Here is a 19,888-nt window from a genome sequence, read left to right as displayed (position 1 = left end):
CAACATCCTACAGCACCCAGGGAAGCCCTCTCCCCTCCGCTAACACACCGGGCAGAGAACGGGTCTGGCCGGAACGTCCGTAATGCCGAGACGGAGAACCCTCCTGGAAAGTGGAAACAGGAGTCTCAAGTCGGGGTCGCTAGCCCGGATCACACATGGCTGCCCTGGTTTCACCCCTGCTCTCGCTGACGCCGGCCCCGGGCTCCCCCTCCTCCACACCTGCTGCGAGAGCCACGGTTCGGCTTCCATGCAGCACAGTGGCAGTTTTAGGGACATGTTCTCAAACCGCCTTTGTTTCCTGGCAGTTACCGCAGGAGGGAAAGGGAGATAACGAACCACCAAAGCTGGGGGAAGTGAGGGGCGCACCCTCCCTGCCCCTGTCACCCAGTTACCCACTGGGAACAGGCAGAGCCGATACTGTGACCCTGGCCACAACCCAGGGGCTCCAAATTCTGAGTCTCTCCTCCTGCAGGGGCTCCTCCCGTCCATGGTCTGTGTGCTTTCATGGAGACCCCTCTGTGGTCCGCCGTCTGTCTGTCACCTGCCTCTGCCATCAGGCTTGGAGCTTCCCCGAACCCTCCAGAGTCTGTCCAAGCCAGTGGCTCCTCGTGCTGCTCACGGCCGGCCTTGCCCCGGGCTGGCTCTGTCTCCTTCTGTGGGTCTCAGCTAATGGCGGACCACGGACATTGACCACCTGTGGGAAGTGACGCGCCCTGGCCCCTCTGTCACACCGGCCGCCCCATTTTCTCGGCAGTCCCCACCACTGATGGTTGCTGTATTCGGGTCTTTGTCACATGGCTCCCCCAGAGAAGGTAAACTCCGCGAGGGTTCTGTCGGGTTTCGCACCTGCCTGAATTCCAGAGCCTGGAACAGGCCCGGTAAAATTTTATTGAATAAATGACTGAAGGGGGGAATGCACTCAGTGTCGCCTTCACAGGAAATGCTTGGTAATTTTTTTTTAGGTTGCCACAAAGCTCATGCCTTCTGACAATCGGTCCAAGCCTCTTCTACTCCTCTGTGTGAAGCTGGTGGGGGGGAAATCTCCACTTTGGCATGTTTCTGCCTGCCTGTGCTTCCCCTTCTCAATCTTTCTCACCATTTCCTTGGTGCCTTCCTGGGGTTCCCTGTGGACAGTGGGTATTTTCACAACTTGCCTAAGGAAGCAACTATCTAGTGCGGAGTTCCTTTTTCATTTAGAAACGGCCCTGATGTTCTCGAGAGCTCTGACAACTACACGGAGCGAGGTTTCTAAATGAGGGCTGGGTTGGGGCGGCTCATCACCGGCCCTGGACACTGGCCTCTGGCTCTGCTTGGGGACCAGCTGTGTGATTCTGGGAAAGTCACTGGACACTCAGCTCTGGCGTCTGTGAAGCGTGGTGGGGGGGTCGGCTGGGGCTCTCAGAGGGTCGCCCCAATACAGTCATCTGGTGTTCCCACCTCCAGTAGGGAAGTCCTGCCACTAAGTCCTTAGCCCCCATGTGATTGAGTTTTCCCACTTACGACTCACATACTATGAATAGGGAGCTATATATTATCATCATCATCATTATTATTATTATTTGAATTTTAACCCATCAGAAAGTTGAAATTTGCACATATGCCCATCACCTGGATCCACAAACGTTAACACTTTTCCATGTTGGCTTTCAGCCTCTCTCATTTTCTTCTTTCTTTATATTTATCTGCTTTTGTATTTTCTTTTTCTTTTTCTTTTAGCGAACCGCTTGAAAGTTGCAGCCATTATGACACTTGACCTCCAAATACAGCAGGGAGTATCTCCCGAGAACCAGCACGTTTTTCTCACATAACCACATCACTATCAAACCCAAGGAAATGAACACTGACACAATATTATCTATAATGCAGTGTCTATGTGAATACCCTCCCTCCCCTGCCACCTCCATCCCAAGAATGTTCTTTCGAGGTCTTTTCCCTCGATCCAGGACCCAGCCAAGCCTCACATACTGTGCTCAGTCACCGTGTTTTCTTAGTCAATCTTAATCTACAACCTGGTGGGGGGAGCGCGGGGCGGGGGGGTGGGGTGGGAAGCCAACTACATTGCATTGCCTTTCTCACTGCTTCTGGTCATGGCACAGCAAAGGGGCTGTGTGCCTTGCCCCAGAAGGCTGATGGGTAGCTACTTTCTGGAGTAGGCATTGGTGGCTACTATTTCAAAAGTCTGCCAATTAAACAGAAGCTCTGGTCCAGGGCCCATTTGCAGGGACAGAAAAGAGGCAGCAATCACTGGGAAGCTGGGAAACCAGGAAAGGAGACGCTGCAGGCCTGAGCCCCAGCCTCCTCGGACCCAGTGGGCTCCAGGGATGTGTGAGAACAGCCTCTCAGCCTCCTCTGCCTTTTAATTAGAGAAAAAGGTGCCAGCCTCGGAAAGCCTGAGCACGGCCCAGGCCCTAGAATCAAGCTGCATATGTTCCCAAGTGCTTTGAAATGATGGTGATGATGATGTTGATGATGATGATGATAATAATAATAATGCCACTGTCTTCCCTATCCTTACAGAGAGAAGCCTGCTCAGAGAGGTTACTGAAAACAGGAACCTGACCTTCTGCAAGTCCCACGCCTTCCTCATTTCTAGCAGAGGAAGTGTGTGGCTGCTTTAGCAACCACTGTTCTTGATAGCTTGGACTTCTCTACACCCGCGGAGGCCTGGCCACCTGCTCGCTCTGCGGGAGCAGCGGCAGCTGATGGAGAGGCGGTGACGGTGCTCCTGGCAGTCGCTCCGTAGCTGCTCCCAGGGGAGACCATGCCCAGCTTCTGAAGGTATCTTAGGGGACAGGGCAGGGGCTGGGCGGGGAGAAACCTCAGACTCCTCAGACGCACAACTGGTGGGGCGCTGACTTTCTGGAGACACAAGAGTGCTCTGCGGAAACAGGGAGAGTTGAGGCCGACACCTAACACAGTGCCCGGCACCTGGCAGCCGTTTGGTGGGCATGTGATATAGAATTACAGACGGCAAGAGGGGCTGGGGATCTTGGGCCGGGGACACTCCTGCCGGAGGGCATTTTCTGGCTAAGGGCCAGCAGCCTGGCACATAGCAGGCTTCTTACTAAGGGCAACTGATGCTTGCCCATCAGTCTTCGAGCTGTATGACCTTAAACCTCTCCAGGCCTTCGTTTTCTCCGCTGTAAAGTGGGAATAATGGTACCCAATACAACAGGTGTGGGGCATGTTAAATGAGCTAATATATGCAAAGTGCCCAGGCCAGTTTGAGACGCAGAGTAGGTTTTCAATAAATGCAAACGACGTGGAGTCATGACATGCAAAGATGACGGGGCCCAGGTAGGCTGACTGCTCACCAAGGTGCTTCTAAGGGCTTGGGTGCGTGGGCCTTTGGGAAGATGCCAATGATAACCGATAACAATCAGAGTAGGTGGCGTGTGTATGGGGGCAGGGGTGTGATTAAGGAAAAACAATTATGTGAGGTATATAACATCTAAAAACACAGAATGTGAGAATTAGATTTTGGAGCGCTAGAATTCCCTGAGGAAAGCGGCACATTCCGTATTCTTTTAGGCGCCAACACATCCAGAGAGCCTAATGCCAGATGACCTGGGCTTTGGCCTCAGATCCTACATCGGGACCATGCGTGTGGGGGCGAAGGAATGGCGTCCACCGTACTGAGTGGCCGGGGAGGGGCACTGCCTGAAAAGCTATTTTCCTATGGTCCTCAGAACCATCCCGCAAGATTATGATTATCACTTGCTTTTGACAAATGAGACAAGGCTCAGAGAGGTTGAGTAATTCGTACAAGTCACACAGCCGGCAAGAGGCTGTAAGGGCTCCAAGGGCTGAGGTGGGGAAGAAGAGGGTCTCAGCTACAGCAGGTGTATGAAGGACCAAAGTGCGTACTATGGCAGGTGTTCTTTGTGTTAAGAGATATGTATCCCGAAGTCTGCAAATTGGCATTCTGTGGTTTGCTATGAGACGCTGAGCTGCAGACCTATAAGGCGGGCGATGGCGCTTTCAAACCTGGGCAGCTAAGCCCTCATCAAAGTTCTGGCAAAATGCTTTGCAGATGACTTTCTCTAGTTAGGAGAATGCTATTCAAGCGTGCTTAAGGTGTTCTGGAAGTACAACGAGAACAATATTAAAAACCTACCTAACAGACTAGGAATCTATTTAGACTTCTGTGCTTTAATCAGATCTAGACTCAGGGCAGGAAAGGGTTCCATGGAAGACCGCTGACTGAATCAGCCGTACCTACATCAACATTCCGGGTCAGCTGCCCATGAGCTGTGTGACTCCGAACCAGTCACTTTGCCTCTCTGAGTCTTACTTTCCTCCTCATAAAAAGAAGCCCTGCATGTTTGTAAGAAGTCTAAATTATAGGCCCTCTAAGGACTAAGTAGGAGCAGCCGAGCAAGATACTCCTTGATTTCTCTGAATCTGATTTCTGCATCTTTCTCCAGGTGATTAACTGAAACAGACACGGGTAGGTTTGAATTGCAGCAAACTGAAATCATTTCTCTAAAACAGAAAGGAAAAAAAAAAAAAAAAAACAACTTCACCACTCTTGAGTTTTGAGAGCTGGCAGCGTATTTCCGAGGGGAGGGTGTCTTTTTTAAAGACTTAGGAAGCACCCACTGCGGTGAACCCTAATCAGTTTCCTGCATTAATAGATGCTGCTGGTTTTTTAAGTTTTCATTTGACATTCAGGAAGAACTTATTTCCCCCGGCTCCGAGAGAGAGGCTAAGAGCTGAAAATTCTCATTAAGGCTTTCCGGCAAGTCAGGCAAGACCAGCGGGCTGAGGGTGGGCCCTGGGTGTACCTCTAGCCATCCCTCCAGCCCTCCCTCCCCTTAATAAATATGCATCGAGGCCACACCATGTGACCGACTTCCTCCCTCTCACCTCCCCAGGCCTCCGAAGAAGTAAGTACTGGGTCCAACCACTTCCTCCCATCTGAGAACCGCCAAGGGAGGGGGCTTATTTCATTATGGTAACTGAGCTACAGACAGAAACTTGTCAAACAGCTTTGCAAAGTCATACTTTCCCTCCCTGGCGCCCTCCAAGCAGCAGGGTCCGTGGCTGGAGGGCTTGGGGTGCGGCAGGGGGGGAGGCGGAGAGACCCAAAGAGCGTTAGAAGAAAGTGGGAAAAGTACAGCCCCTCCCACCTGTACCTTGCCAGGCACTTTACAGACAATACTTTCGGTCACTCACCCAAATGGAGCAAGCGCTTACTCTGTGCCAGGCACCTGGTGGGTAAAGGTTTTTTCATCGAGGAATATACTAGACGTGGGTCCTGCTCTCAGGAAGTTCACAGCCTGAGGCAGGGGTGGCTGACACACACTTAAAGAAACAAATAGGGAATGGTGTGTGTGCCGCGAAGGGAACAGAGCCCAGGACAAAGAGTGCAGGTAGACCGGTGGTTCGGTTGAATGCTCACATTACCCTGGGCGGTGGCCGTGCCTGTTCCCAATGTATGGACCTGCCAGCTTCCCCACTCCTCCCCCGCCCCCAGCCAAGGTCTCCGAGTCACGGGGACAATCGCTTAGGACTTAACACCCTCTGGATGCAAACTCCAAGGACCCAGAGCACCAGGACCCAATTCTTGGGGTCGGCTCTATCAACACACCTATGGGTCCACCCACAGAATACCTATTACATACGTGCCTCCCCCACGTCAAAAGGTAATAGCATCACGGCCTCCTCACCAAAAAAAGGATGCATTCAGCTTTATACGACCCTCCGTCCATTCCCTCATGCCTCCGAGCACACAGCTAAGAGCCCTGCTCGGGAGCCAGACGCCTGGATTCAAATCCTACCTCCACCCCTTACAAACGGACCTCTGACAGCTTCTAGAAATGCTCAGGCTTCAGTTTCCCTAGTTATACGAAGCGCGGCGTGACGGTGATGCGTCCTACGTAGACCGGTCGTGGGGGTCCGGTGGGTCTGTGTAAAACCCTTCCTCGGCACGCGGTAGGCTCCGGATTTTCTCCGGTTGCCATACACTCAGCCCATGGGGAGACGGCACGGATCTGTGAGGAACACGGAGCCCTCCCTCTGGTCTACCTGCTATTTACAGGGGAGCAAGCCGATACCCGAAGAAGGAAGGTGGTTCACCCCACGTCTCCGAGAGGTTAGCGGGCCCGTTGTGGGTTCCAAAGCCGTAACGTACGGGAAGTAAACATGAGGAAAAACTAGGGAGGAGAAATGGGTTAATGCTCCCTCTGCCTGTGCTGGAGTCACCCCACCCGTCCAAGCGATTCTAACACAAAGTCGCCAAGTTCCCCTTAGTACCTCAGGGCCTGGAGCAGAGGGGCAGAGGTGTGAGGGAAGGGCCCGACAGCCGGCTCTTCCAGGAGCAGCAGTGGCTTCGCAATGGTCGGAAGCAAGGGGCCTTGAAGGACACAGGCAGGGGACGTGCCGACTCCCAGACCTGTGTGCCTTCTCTGGTCTCCCGGCAATCCTAGCTCTTAGGGTGTTTGTTAGCTGATTTAAAAGTGTATAGTGCTGGGACGAGGGTGGTGGAAGGAATCAGGGTTGGTAGTGAAAAGAATCAGGGTTTGGGGCACCTGGGTGGCTCAGTCGGTTACGCATCCGACTTCGGCTCAGGTCATGATCTCGTGGTCCGTGGGTTTGAGCCCCACGTCAGGCTCTGTGCTGACAGCTAGGAGCCTGGAACCTGCTTTGGATTCTGTGTCTCCCTCTCTCTCTGCCCCTCCCCCGCTCACACTCTGTCTCTCTCAAAAATAAGTAAACATTGGGAAAAAAAAAAAGAATCAGGGTTTGAAAGCTGGCCCGGCCACTGAATGAGCTGTGTGCCCCTGAGCACCTTACTCAACCTCTCTGAGACTCTGTTTCCTCATCTGTACGACATATGGTGGGCTCTTTGGGGTATCAGATGAGTCACTGTACTTCAAACACTGGATTCAGACCCTCCATGTAGTGGGTGGTCATCGTCGAGATCAGTGTCTCTTCTTTGAAAGCAACGGAGATGTCTTTGGGTAGCTGTTCCTGATACGGGTGATTGTTGGGAGAAAGTCGATTCCTTCCACCGGTGCCTGGAGCCAGTGCATCCTGGCTTGTGAGGGCCCACTGTGCGCACCTCTTCCTAACTCCGCGTCCGGGGAGGTCACCTTGCAAGCCAGAAATCAGCCATGGTGGGAATATTTACACCCCAGAGGTGAGCAACCCTTACAGATCAGAATCATCCTCCCTCTGCCCATCACTGATTGTTAAACATTTACTACCACACCACTAATTCATTCTCTCTCTCTCTCTCTCTCTCTCTCTCTCTCCTGGGCACACTGTCCCTCTACTCTCCACCTATTCTGTTCTGTTTTATGGAGTAGCTTCTGTGTTCCAGCCATGGGTAAAATCAGATCTGGCCACTGTCTTTACAGCACTTAGGGCCATTGTTGAACAATCACACAAGTAACTGTTACAAGTATAATCCACTTAAAGGGCAATGCAGGATTCCTGAGGAGGTTTTAAAAAAACAAAGCAAAAAAAAAAAAGAGTAGCTCAGTGTTTCTCATCCCTAGAAGCACATGCAAATATCCTGGGGTTTCTGGAGAAAGACCAGTGCCCACGCCCCACGAGAGGAAACGTCTAAGAACCCCCGAGGGTAGGACCCCCGCATCTGTGTTGTGACGAGTGATCCACAGCGAGGGGCGAAGGCCCTGGAGCAGGTGGCTCAGCATATGCAAATGATGTCGTTAGCCAAATACCAATTTCCAGCTTGTTCGATAAGTTTATGAGCCACCCTGCTGATTGGTGTGTGTGAATAAAAAGCAAAACGAAGTCCTGCCGTGCAATGTGGTGTAGTAAGAGTCGCCAGCTTCGCCTCCCTGGGCCCCCGTGTCCAGGCGACCTTTAGCATCTGTACGCGAGTCTGCAGCCACCCCCCCCCCCTCCTTCCACGGAAACATGCATTTCCCAAGTATCTGTATTTGGAAGGAAAAGAAAAAGCCTACCCATATTTACCGTTTCTCCGTTCTGCGTAATTGTGTACCTGCGTCATCTGATACCAAAATCATTACCTTTACGACGGACTTTTTTCAGTGTTTATGATGTCAGTGTTTATGATGTCAGCTAATGGGTTTTATATATTTATAACGGTCCCGTATACTGGCGGCCTCTGTGTATAAAAAGCTGATGGAGAAAAGAAACAAATGGTGGGGAGACTTTTTTCTTTTCATTCAATGCGATGCTAAAGCCACGTGGGGATTGACTCTTTGCCTATCTCTCCGTGCCGGACCCCACATCACACGGACCACACTTCCTCGCTCGTGAAGCATTTACTGTTGGCAGAGGCCAGCCACACAGACCCCAGGATGTGTGCCGCCCGTGATACCTCCTCTCTCGAATTCTTACTTGTGAAAACCCAGCAAGGCAGATGTGGCTGTTAGGTCCGTTGTTAAAATAAAAACGAGCGATGGAAAGAGGCTTAGTGACGTAATACGGGTGAGGCTGAAACTTGCCTCAGCACCAACTGGCCCCGAATCTGGCTTCTTCCCATGACATCCTAACATGTTATCCTAGTCTTAGGGTGGAGCTGAGGCTCTCTGTCGGCCTGAGAATACAGGGGATCCCTTTCCGGGCACGCAAGTGCAGAAGGAGCCAGAACACAGGCTCAGGGACACGTGGGTCAGGCAGAATGGTGGACAGGGTGCTGGACAGGGAGCTCTGGTCCCTGTCCAAACTTCCCAGGTGACTCTGAGCAAGTTGCTTGCCCTCTCTGAGCCTTTTCTTTGTGATATGAGAGCACTGAACTGCCACTTTTCAATTGGTGCTTTATGATATCCTGAGATTGGGTTGTCCCATCAAGAGAGTGGAGGGGTAAGAGTGCTGAACCCTGAGTCCCCAACCAGCAGCTTGCTTTTATCTATTTTTACATATTAAGCTTCTGGGGAAGCTCTTTTTTTTTTTAAGTTTATTTATTTTGATACACACACAGAGAGAGAGAGAGAGAGAGAGAGCAGGGAAGGGGCAGAGAGAGAATTCCAATCCACGCTGACAGCATAGAGCGTGACAAGGGGCTCTATCCCACAAACTGTGAAAACATGACCTGCGACGAAATCAAGAATCAGATGCCCAACCGACTGAGCCACCCAGGCGCCCCTGGGGAAACTCTTCAACCAACAGGTTTGGAGTATCCAGGATGAGAGGATCCTGAGGTCTCCTCCAAGTGGCCATTGAAAGACTCTGGTTTTGAGTTAGGCAGGAGGAGGAAGAGGGAGCACTCGAGCACCTTTCTGAGCTGGCTGCCTGTCCTGGCCAGTGTCCCAGGAGCCAAGGCCATACCACAGCCCTCCTCCGCCATGCAAGAAAGGAGAACAAGGTGGGGTTGGGGGATAGGGAGGACAGGCTGTGGCTGCACCTGCCCTGAGAGGAGAGCAGGGAACAATGTGGGTCACAGCACAGGTGCACCTGTCGAGTGAGGTCAGGATGTGGTGGGGTGCCCCCGGAAATCCTGCGAGATCCTTGGCAGGGAAACCAACCAATGCTAAGCCCCTGTTCCAGCTCTCGTTCCTGGTGCACAGCATCAGGCCACAGGCAGCACCAAGCAAGCCCCAAGTCAACTGGGCGGGTACCAGGTCCCCGTCACAGTGGACGGACAATTGAGGCAACAGGGCCATGAGCCATTGTCTGTCCCAACGCTTTCCCCACGGTATTTGAGAACGCTGAGGCCAAGGAGGAGAAGAGACCCGCTCGAGCTTGCAGTGAGTTAGCTGGCCACCCAATACCACCAAGGGATCTAGCTTTGGTAAGTCTTCAGCTGTTTGATTTACCAAACGTATCTCTGCTTTAGATATGATCTGTAATTTAACCCTCAAAACAACCCTGCAGGGGCATATATATTTGTCTCCCTAAGTTATAGATTTAAAACTCAAGGCTCAGAGAAGTGCGGGAACTTGGCAAAGGACACACAGCCAGTAGGTTGGGAGCAGGAATCTGAACTCAGGCTTGCCTGCCTTGAAAACCCTTTCAGAGATGCCTTATTCTTTCCCTGCTCCGCTTCTGATTATAAAAGCAATCCATGCCCGTGGGGGAAACACCTGGAGTTTTTAGAAAGGGCGTAAATAAGAAATCGATAACATTTACCTGAGAAAATCGCCACCCAGAGAGAGCCCTTGGAAGCATCTTGGCAATCATCTCCTTTCATATTTTTGTACACGTATTAGCAAATGTGTGTGAATTTTTTGCAACACCGGGCCAGTATAAGCACAGCTGTTGTTTCTTGTTTCTCGGTCCCCCCTCCCCTTACAGCATTTAACAGTTCTTTAAAATAATACTGTGAAAGGGTGGAAAACACTCCACATGACTCACTCTGGCTCTTGTGACCACACAGGCCACCTAAGGGTGGTACTGAGACCTGAGCACACCTTAACTGCCTCTCTCTCCTGGATGATTCGCCCCTGCCAGATCCCCAGACACGGGCTCCCAAACATTGCCTCCTGACGTCCCCGAGAGCCTTCTGGACCTCCCTGTCCCTTGTATTAAAGTTTCCCCCAGAAGTTTACTTTGATGGCTTTCAAAAATCACTTTTCTGAGAACCAGAGGGCAGGAAAGCAAGACAGCGTTTCACGGAGGGTGAGAGCACAGCTTTTGGGATCTGGCAGACCTGGTTTGAAGCCCAGATCAAGCCTTGGACAAGTGATTTTATCTCACCTCTGGAGCAACCTGGGACATGGCGGCTAGAAAATGCGGAGCAAAATCTGATCCGCCACGGTGGCGGTGGTGGCTCTGGTTACTTCTGCCGTCGTTGGGGTCAGGGTACAGCGGATGGCGACGCTCCCCACCGGTGGCATCACGTTTCCACGCCTTAGAAGCTGGTCATGCGAGTGGGTTTACGCTGTCACGCTTTGTGGGGGGATTTTCCAAGGTCAAAGGGCAGGCTGCATCCCTAAGTAGATTTTTATACTAACTAAACCTTGTCGATAAGGTTTTCCAGCTGTTTCGGGTTTTATAACAGAGTCCGGCCCCACCTTCTTTTGGCTGGGGCTCCTCAACTCTGTGCCCCCAGCGCCCAAGGTGGGGGGCGGGGCGGGGAGGGGTCCAGGCTACGGTCCTTTCCAACAGTGAGGCCCGGGCAACGGAAGCGCGAAGTGGGTAAAGTACAGAGAACTGTCCTGGGATGCCATCCGGGAATGGAAGGTTCTGAGAAGTCTGACTGCTGTATTTAAAAGATAATGCAGGACGCACAATGAAAGGATCCCTGATCTGGTCCAACAGCAACCTAGCCAGAGAAGGGTAGCTGGCGAGTGCCTCCCACACGACCGAGGGCAACTCCCTGCAGCCGTGTGACCTCTCCGTGCCGTGTGTCCGCACTGCCCAGAGGTCCTTGGGGATCTTTCTTCCTCCCCGTGCAGCAAGGCAGAGGCACGGCCGCTGGGAAAGGCCGTCGGTGCCGAAGTCAGGAGAGGTAGGTGTGCGTCCTGCATCCGGGCCCTGCACGCGTCTAGCTCCCGGAGTGTGGACAGGTGAGCTCACCAGCTGACCTCCGCCCCGAGAGGGTGGAAGAGGAAGTCTCCCCACAGCTCCCAGCCCCAGGGATGCTGGGAGATTAAATGCAGTGTGTCTGCTAACTGCCCACCAGAAGGCAGAGCACAGAACAGCCTTCCCTTGACCCTGAAGAATATAAAGACAGGGTAAGGATTCTGTAATGGAGCTTGATAAGAGAAGTGATGACGGTTCTTTTATTAATAGTTCTTAAAAAGTCACGGAGTCTTGACTCCTAGAATTAAAAGGGGCTAAGTGCGGGGCACCTGGGTGGCTCAGTGGGTTAAGTGTCTGACTCTTGATTTTAGCTCAGGTCATGATCTCGAAGTTCATGGGATTGAGCTCTGCCTTGGGCTCTGCCCTGATAGCTCAGAGCCTGCTTGGGATTCCTTCCCTACTTTTCTCTCGGCCTCTTCCCTCCCCACCCCCCCCGCCCCCCCCCCCCCCACTCTCTCTCTCTCCAAATAAATTCAAAAAAATAAACTTAAAAAAGGGGGGCTACGTGGTTTGTCTTTGGAGACCATCTTTTTCACTCATCTCGCTTTCCAGAGGAGTCAACTGAGGCCCAAGTTCTCACAAAGAAAACAGCTTTGCTCCAAAGACTAGGGGGAAGGTAAGAGGCAAATGCCAGCTCTGATCCTTGACATCCCAAAGAAAAGGGAGAAAGAAACCAAACGTTCAGAGCTAATTTTAATTAACTCATTTCTCTTTTGCCCTTTCTTTATTGTTCCTGGAAGCAATTATGTGCCTCATACCCTCTCTCCCACCTCCAGCCCCTGCATAAAACTGTCACAGATTAAATCAGATTGCTCAGCCATTTCCTTAGGGAGACTCTGGCTTTCGGTCTCTGGGGGCATTTTTACTCTGCTCAAATAAAAGCCTCTCTCAGATAAGTTAACTCCTTCCTGGAGACTACAGGAAGCCCACAAGAAGACCACTAAGGGCTGTTGAGACCTTCTGGGGTTTTCTGAACGGCGCGGGATAGAGTGGGCTGGTGCACACGTGCACCTGCAAGACGGAAGAGACCAGAGCTGGAGGAGCAGGGCGGAGGGAGTGTGTCAGACCTCTGGGACCTACCCGACCTTTCTCGTGCCACCACCCTGGGTATGTTTCTTTTCTTGGACGGACCTCAGTTTTCCCACCTGAGAAACGAGAGTTTCAAGTCTTTCTTTTCCCTGTCCTGGATCCCAAGAACCCCCTCCCCGCTGCCCCAAATTGCAAACGAATCCTTGAGAATTACAAAGTTGTCGGGAGGGAGTGAAGTCAGAGTTCACTTTGCTAGATGGCAAGGTCTTTTCCCCACGACCGTTCTGGAATTGTGGTGTGAAGGGAGGAGACAGGGGGACATGGGGGCCGGGGGCTGCCGCCAGAAAGGGGCTCCAAGGGAGAAGGTGGGGCAGGGGGGAGGGCGCTGGGATGTCCGGTGGGTGGGAAATGGCACCCCAAGTGGGGTGGGGGAAGGGGAAAGGTACGACCCCTGGCGTTTAACTCGTGCTGGATGCCAAGTGTCCGGCTGTGGGGAACAGAACGGCACTGCTGTCTGGTGACAGCACGCACTGCGACGTGGGGACACATGGGAGAGACAGGGGCGAGGCTAGCCTACACGGGTCAGAGTCGACCTCTCCCCAGCCCGTCCCGAGAGCCTTCTCCAGGCCTCGGCCATGACAGCCAGGGAAGCTGGGGGTCTGAGGTGGCTGATGGGCTCCAGGACAGCACTTGGAGCAGGACAGAGGTGGCGGGGGCTCCGTGGGACGTCTTTGCACGGCACACGGGAGCGGGGTTTTGTGCGGGACAGGCCTCTCCTCCGAGCCGCAGGCTGCTTGCTTCGCTCCTTCCCTGGACATGTCTAAGGTGGGGCCTCAGAGGCGGCCCGAGTTCCCCACCAGGTGGGTGGGATCCCAGGGGCCTGCCTTTCTCGGGGTGCTGACTCAGGGCCAGCACCGAGCTGCCGGGAATGAGGCTCCCAGCCACTCCACTGGTGTGGTTTTTCGAGCACTTTTGAGGAGCACGTTTTCTTGAGTGCCTTCACGAGGCTTTAGGAGCTGGGACTTAGACAACTGGTCCCTGCCTCCTGGAGCCAGGGGATGCTGTTAACATCTGCCTGGCTTGCGGGAAGGGCCCTGCCAGGGTCCAAGGTGTCCTTTTGGCTGTGTGGGGGTGGCAAGATAGAGGAAACGACTGACTCACGCCTGGAGGGGCCTCACCCCAAAAAGAGGATCAGAAGATGGGCTTCGTAAATTTGAATGTGTGACCCCTTCCCGCCACACTGTCCGTGGCACGTTATGAGCTCAGAGCTCTTGCCAGCTTGTAATGATCTCAGAGAGAGCACAATTATACTCTGAACTATTTGAGTTACGACCGATGGACTATTCATGTAAATATTTAAAATACACTAACTTCCAAACAAAACTAATTTTGGCTTTCCTGATTTCCTAATACACTGCCCCACCTCACCACCTCCGCCTCTCTAAATTAGGGAGTGATGCAGACCTCCCTCAATCTCTGGAAAGCCTTGCTGCGAACGTAGATCTTTCTAGAATCTGAACTTGCAGTGCATCGAGGAAGGATTTCGGGCCAGGGTGGGGGGTTGGGTTGGCTGACATCTGGACCCTTTCACGCTACTCAGGCCTCGACCCCAAACTGCAGAAGAAGAAAGGGGTGGAGTCTAAGTTTCCAGCCGGGCTGGGCACCAGCTGGGGGAACCTGCCCCCATCGATTCTCCTGTTTATCCCCAAGAGACAAGAATGGTTCCTGTGCATGGGTGGGGCCTTCTTCTCTGTGCTTCAAAGAGCCCGGGAAAACACGTTTTCTGTCATCACCTCAGCTCCCTTCTAAAATGCTTGTATGAAGGCCCAGAATTTGAAGGTTTACCATGACGGACACCCAGAAAGTACCCCGCAGGTGGCAATCACAAACATGGGTTTCATGCCAAGCCACGGTCTAAGTGCTCCTTGTGCTTTATCTGCTAACTTTGCAGCCACAACCGAATGCCGTTGTATCATTAGTCCCCGAAACAGGCAGGAAAGGGTCAAGGCCCAAGGTCACCAAGCTTGCACGCGCAGACCCAGAATGTGGGTCGCGTGCTACGTGACCCGAGACAAGATCCTTACCCTCTCAGGCACTCAGTTGCCTTCACTGCACAAAGGGGGTCACGGGTGCGGGGACTTTAGGACAATCAGACGTCACGGCACATGTACGTGTCTCCTGTAGCGATGTGTGCACGAAGCCCGCCGTGATCGCACAGCATCGTTACCGACTTGCCCTTCTTCACTGGTTACAGCATGTTGAGAAACTTCACGTAGAAGAAAACTGAGGCAGGAAGTACCCTCTCCTCACCGTCTTTTGATTGTAAGGCCGGTGCCTCCCGAGTTTTGGGCGCCCCGAGCTCCGGGTGCGTGGGGGGAGGGGAGGGTTGGGGGCGGGGTCGGGAGTGGGGAAGCCGAGGCCCATCTGAAAGGTCCCTCGCTCTGCACAGACACCACTGGCTGCTTTCCGACAGCCAGGGTGCGGAGGAATGGAAACTTCTGCCACCAACAGCATTTGCTGGCAACTTCCCTCTCTGTGGTTTTCTCTGTCATTCCCTTGATAAAAGAAGCAGGGCTGAGCAAATGTAACCAACATTCACGAATCTCATCTTCGCGTGAACACACCCGCCCCTCGAGAAGTGAGCTGCCGAAAAATGATGCACGATGTACTCTAAACTGGGTCATTCTTCACCCAGAGGGGTCGGCGCGTGGCTGACTTGCTGTGTGTATCCCCTGTGCTGCAGGCGTCCCGCATCTTCGACAGCCCGGAGAGACAGAGCGATGGGAAACAGTATGAGATCCACCCCGGCACCCCCCGAGAGGCCTGTGCCCAGCCCAGATGGTAAGTCTGGCTTCTTGGGTCTCGGGTGTGATGCTTCACTCCGTCGCTTGACAGCCGGGGCCAAGACTGAGCCACAGGGGTGCTGACGGTTGTTGAAACAGGGCACCGGGCGCCTGGGCGCTCGATGCACCTGCCTCTCTTGCTTGGCTTGTAGCTAACGTTTCAAAACTACGTGTTAAAAAAGATTGAGCGGTGGCGCCCGGGGTGACGGCTGGGTCCCTGGCATTGTGTGACGGACCTTCGAGAGCAGCCGGTTCCGCCTTTATTTGACAAGTGGGGAAACTGAGGCTCGTGAGGGCATGCAATTAGCTAATCAGAGATTCAGATTTCCAACCCAGGCCGGTCTGATTCTGGAACGTGGGCTCTTGCCTACCACACCCTGCCAGCCCGTGATAGGATATGATCATGGGGTTAGTATTATCAGAGCTCTGCAAATGCTTTTGCAGAGCAACTCGATGAAGCTAGATACAGCTCGAGGAAATCTCCCTGGAAAGGAAGGAATCCTGTGTCCCCCCGGTAGGATCAGGGGGCCGCCCGTTCTAGGGGGAGGGCACAATGTCACAGCTCAGACAGGGATGTCAGAAGGCAGGTTCCCATGGAGCTGCCAGGTCGAGGCGGACTCTTCAAGCGACAGAGCCCTTTGGAGATTGGTCAGAGAGCTACAAGGCAAGCAGAAAGCAAGGGCTGGGAGTGAAACCCACGGGGCTCTGGGGGGGGGGGGCAGCGGTGGTGCAGTGAGTGGGTCCTCTAGGGGCTTGGGAAGGGGGTGATGAGGAGGTCAGGGGACCCATCGGTGTCCCCAGGGTGAGTCCCCTTGGGACATTTCCATCTCCTATCTTATAGCACAGCGCTCAGGCTTAGTCTCCCTCTGCTAACGCCCCTGGTACCCCGGGTCCCCCACAACCCTGCACCGAGCAAAGTTCACACGCACAGACGTCCACCGTCCTGCCTGCCGGGAGCAGACAGCGCCGGGTGCCCTGTCTCTCCTTCCACAACTTCTGTGGCCCCTTCAGACAGGGGATGTCTTTTCACGTCTTCCAAAATGGAGACACCCCGGTTATACATGGTCTCGTGATCCCTCAGATGCTCCCAAGTGAGCGTCCAGAGACCCTGCTGCCCGGCCCTCCCCTCCAGTCAGATGCCGGGCAGCACTGGTGGTTGTCTGTTCCAGCCCAGTCACCCCCCTTCCTTAAACCTAACAAAGAATGTTCTTCTGGACAAAGGAGATTTCCATGTGATGGGGCGGGGCAGCTGGTGTGCACCCTGGGCCCCTTTATCTCCTGTGCACAGCTTTGAACTGGGTGCCGTTTACACAAAGCGGCCGAGTCAGCTGCCACCAGGGGACGGCTCGGGCCCTTCTCCCACCTTCTCCAAACCACCTCAAGTCACAGCCTCCCCTCCGGCCACGGCTCCTTGTAGAAAACGGACACTATAATTCCCAGGGCCCAGGCCGGCCCAGGGGCCATGCACCCACCCACCGAAGCCATTTTGTCACGCTAACCTCTCACGCTGGGGCGGGGGGTGGGGGGGGGGGTGGCATGCTTGAGCAAACCCCGTGAAAACACGGGCCTCCAAGGGCTTGCTCATTTGCCCTTATTTTTTAAATGCAAATTCTCACGAAATAAGTTTCTCTTTTTTCCACTGTGTGGGTGGGAGGTCACCTCGCAAAAGGAGGTGGAGGGGTCTCCCCGGCCCTCCGCCCCCTGGTTAAGAGAATTCCCCAGGTGGGACCCCGTTCGTGATCCAGGATACCACATCAAGCGTTAGCGGGTGGCTTTTCATCCCCCACCCCTGAAAAGTTTCCCTTGTGATCGGTCCTAACTTGATTTCCTCTTTTTTTTTTTTTTTTTTCTGACATCCACTTGAAGAAGGGAGAAGAAAGCGGTTGTAGTTCATGCTGTTATTTATTAGTTTCTAGTCAAATGATGCAAAGAGTTGGGGTTTTCATGGCACAGGGCATCTATCTACTCAGCTAACACTCGTGCTTACCCATTTAGTGAGGCTCAAATGCCCAGGAAGTCGTGCGGGGAGCCGATGGCGTTAGGCCAACACACAAGTGGAGCTTCCCCTGTCGTTAGCCCGAGTGGAGGAGAATTAAAAACACCCAAAGCCCCAGGCCCTACACGGATCAGCAGGAGGCCTATCTGTAAACTTCGAGGCAGACGAGTTTTGTGAGCTTTCGAGAGCTCTTTGGTCCCCAAGCCGGGGCTGTGGATGCCTTGCAATGTGGCTTTGCCTATCCGTGTTCTCCTAACTAAGCCTTCCAGAACATTCCCGGTTACTCTAGTTCCCAGAGACCAATATCACAAAACCCATGGAAATGGGGCAGGTCTCAGAGACAAATGACCTTGCTGACCTTCTGGCACTGCCCCCCGAAGCCGTATGACCTTGGGTAAGGCACTTAGCCTCCCAGAAGGCAGGGCTCAGCTCTCACGTGGAGGTCAGAACCTCCCCCCCCACAGCAATCACAGCACAAGGCAGCTACCTGCTAAATGTGGGGGGAGTCACTCTTTTTAACTCCACTTGGGGTTATCTGATTGCACTAGGCTATGTCTAAATGGGCACGCCCCCCAGAGGTTTTAAAGTGGTTGAACTGGGGGTTCCAGGACTTATTTCCGAATCATCCCAAAGAACTCACTTTCTCTGCGATTCTCTCCACAGTTCAGACTCTTGCTCTGTGCCAGACACAGGCAGCACAGAATTGAGAAGGGCCTAGGGGACTCCCAGGTAGCGGGGAAGTAGCGTATCTCTACCTTAAAGAGAATTTTTAGACTTTTTCCCACACCCTACCTTTTTACTCTTTCCCCTCCTCACCTTGTATCACCCTGACCTGAAGCAAGAGGCAGTAATGTAAACCCAGACACCGTTCAGACCCCTTTCCCACGCAAGGATAGAAATCGCGCTAAGCAGTGCATTTACATAGCATCATGGGTGCTGCCCCATGGAAAGAGCTGACGGGAGGGGCCCTGGGGAGGAAGAGGCAGGGGGCAGGGAAGTCTCAGACCCAGCCCGGCACTTCTCAGTGAATGATTCTCAGACCACCTGCATCAGATCCCCTGCAAAGTTGTCCGAAGTGCAGATAGCTGGGCCCCGCCCCTGATGTGCTCGTCAGAATTCGACGATAGTGAGAAGGAACAACCCGAGGAACTTCTTACAAGCCGCCCCCCACTCCTCCCCCCACCCCCGGCTTAGGCTGAAAGCTTGCATCATGGGACCCAGCGTTTAGTCCTGCCCCCGACTCTTAACACACAATGAGAGATGAGAGGAGTCAGTCTGTCCCCTTAGTGGCTCTCTGGTCTCACTTCTAAATGGGGGACAACTGGAGTGACTCAGTGCCTGTGACACGCTAGACACGATTCCAATTGTTTGACACACGTCCACGCTTCCTCCCCACAACAGCTGCAGGAAGTGATTGCTATTATCACCTCCACTTTGCAGCTGAGGAAACCGAGGCACGGGAAGGTTCAATTACTTGTAGGGAGGCCACACAGCTGGGATCTGAAACAGGGGGTCTGAATCTAGAGTCCGTCCCTTCGCCCCCACATCATATGCCTATGGACAACGGAATTCCAAGAAGCTCACGTGTTCTGGGAGGCGATGGGCGCTCTCTAGGCTGAGGGAGGACGGCCCCCAGATGAATTCACAGGCAGTCCAGTGCCCCGTAAGGGAACCTGCATCAGGTCTTTGACTAGATCAACCAGGGTCTTACTCATCCCACTTCTGGCCCATAAGATGGTTCTAGGTCCAACGTTTACACTGAATATACAGCTTCTGTACATGTCATGGATACCATACAAAATATGCCTGGTCCGTCAAACCATGATTTCATGTTGCGTAAAATGGGACCAAAGATTTTTTAAAGCAAATGCACACAAAAACGCTGTTAATTGTGGTGCAGGTGGTGTTCAGGAGCATAAACAGAAGAACAGGTGGCCAAGAGCAGGGTCTACCCTCTGCTGCTAGGTTACTGGGTTTTGAGACCGGGCACTCAGCTCGCTATTGTGGGTTCCCAAGTGAGTGCCTTCGCCTCGCTGTGCCATCTGGGAGCCTCGGGATCTAATCAGTCCCCATCCGCCCCCTCTCATAGATGGGGAAGCCAAGGCTTTGGACAGGAAAGAACAGGTGGGCTGCTGCGTCTCATTTTCAGCCCATAATACGGGACCCACAGGTACACCCTGGGGTTCGTGGTAATCAACAGAACTTGGTAGACCTTCTGTGGGACCAATCTGCCCAGCCCTGTCTGATTGGTTCATTGTGTGTGTGTGTGTGTGTGTGTGTGTGTGTGCGCGCGCGTGTCCTGGAAAAGATGCTAAAAGTAAGGCCTGCTTTGACTCTCCAGAGGCCATGGATTTGGGCATGATTCAAGGCACATACAAAACCAGAATCTGAAAGCACTGGGCTGTTTAGCTCTTTGCCAACCAACTGCACTCCGCGGCTGGTGCCAACTTGGAAGCCTCATTTAGAGCCAGCCTTTGTCCCAACCTGTCAAGGAGCAAGCGTTAACTGGGGACAGCCTGGTAATTACATGCCGAGGAGGGCTATGTGGCTTAGGGAC

The 19,888-nt window shown here is 53.3% G+C and overlaps 1 protein-coding gene across 7 annotated transcripts in view; it reads left to right on the top strand.

The window, feature by feature from the left end:
• The first annotated feature begins 2,520 nt into the window (after positions 1–2,520).
• The window catches only part of SLA (Src like adaptor), a 35,576-nt gene continuing 18,208 nt past the window's right edge, over positions 2,521–19,888 (top strand). For 2 of the 7 annotated variants that reach the window (XM_043601816.1, XM_043601822.1), the window contains exon 1: positions 15,137–15,333. In XM_043601816.1, the coding sequence (XP_043457751.1) occupies positions 15,156–15,333 (178 nt within the window). In that variant the 5' untranslated portion in view covers positions 15,137–15,155. The other 5 variants (XM_043601818.1, XM_043601819.1, XM_043601817.1 and 2 more) reach the window with 5 other exon arrangements.

Source organism: Prionailurus bengalensis, chromosome F2, assembly GCF_016509475.1.
Source record: "Prionailurus bengalensis isolate Pbe53 chromosome F2, Fcat_Pben_1.1_paternal_pri, whole genome shotgun sequence".
Taxonomy (NCBI): Eukaryota; Metazoa; Chordata; class Mammalia; order Carnivora; family Felidae; genus Prionailurus; species Prionailurus bengalensis.
Note: the sequence above shows the minus strand (reverse complement) of the source record. Positions and strands in the feature narration are given on the sequence as shown.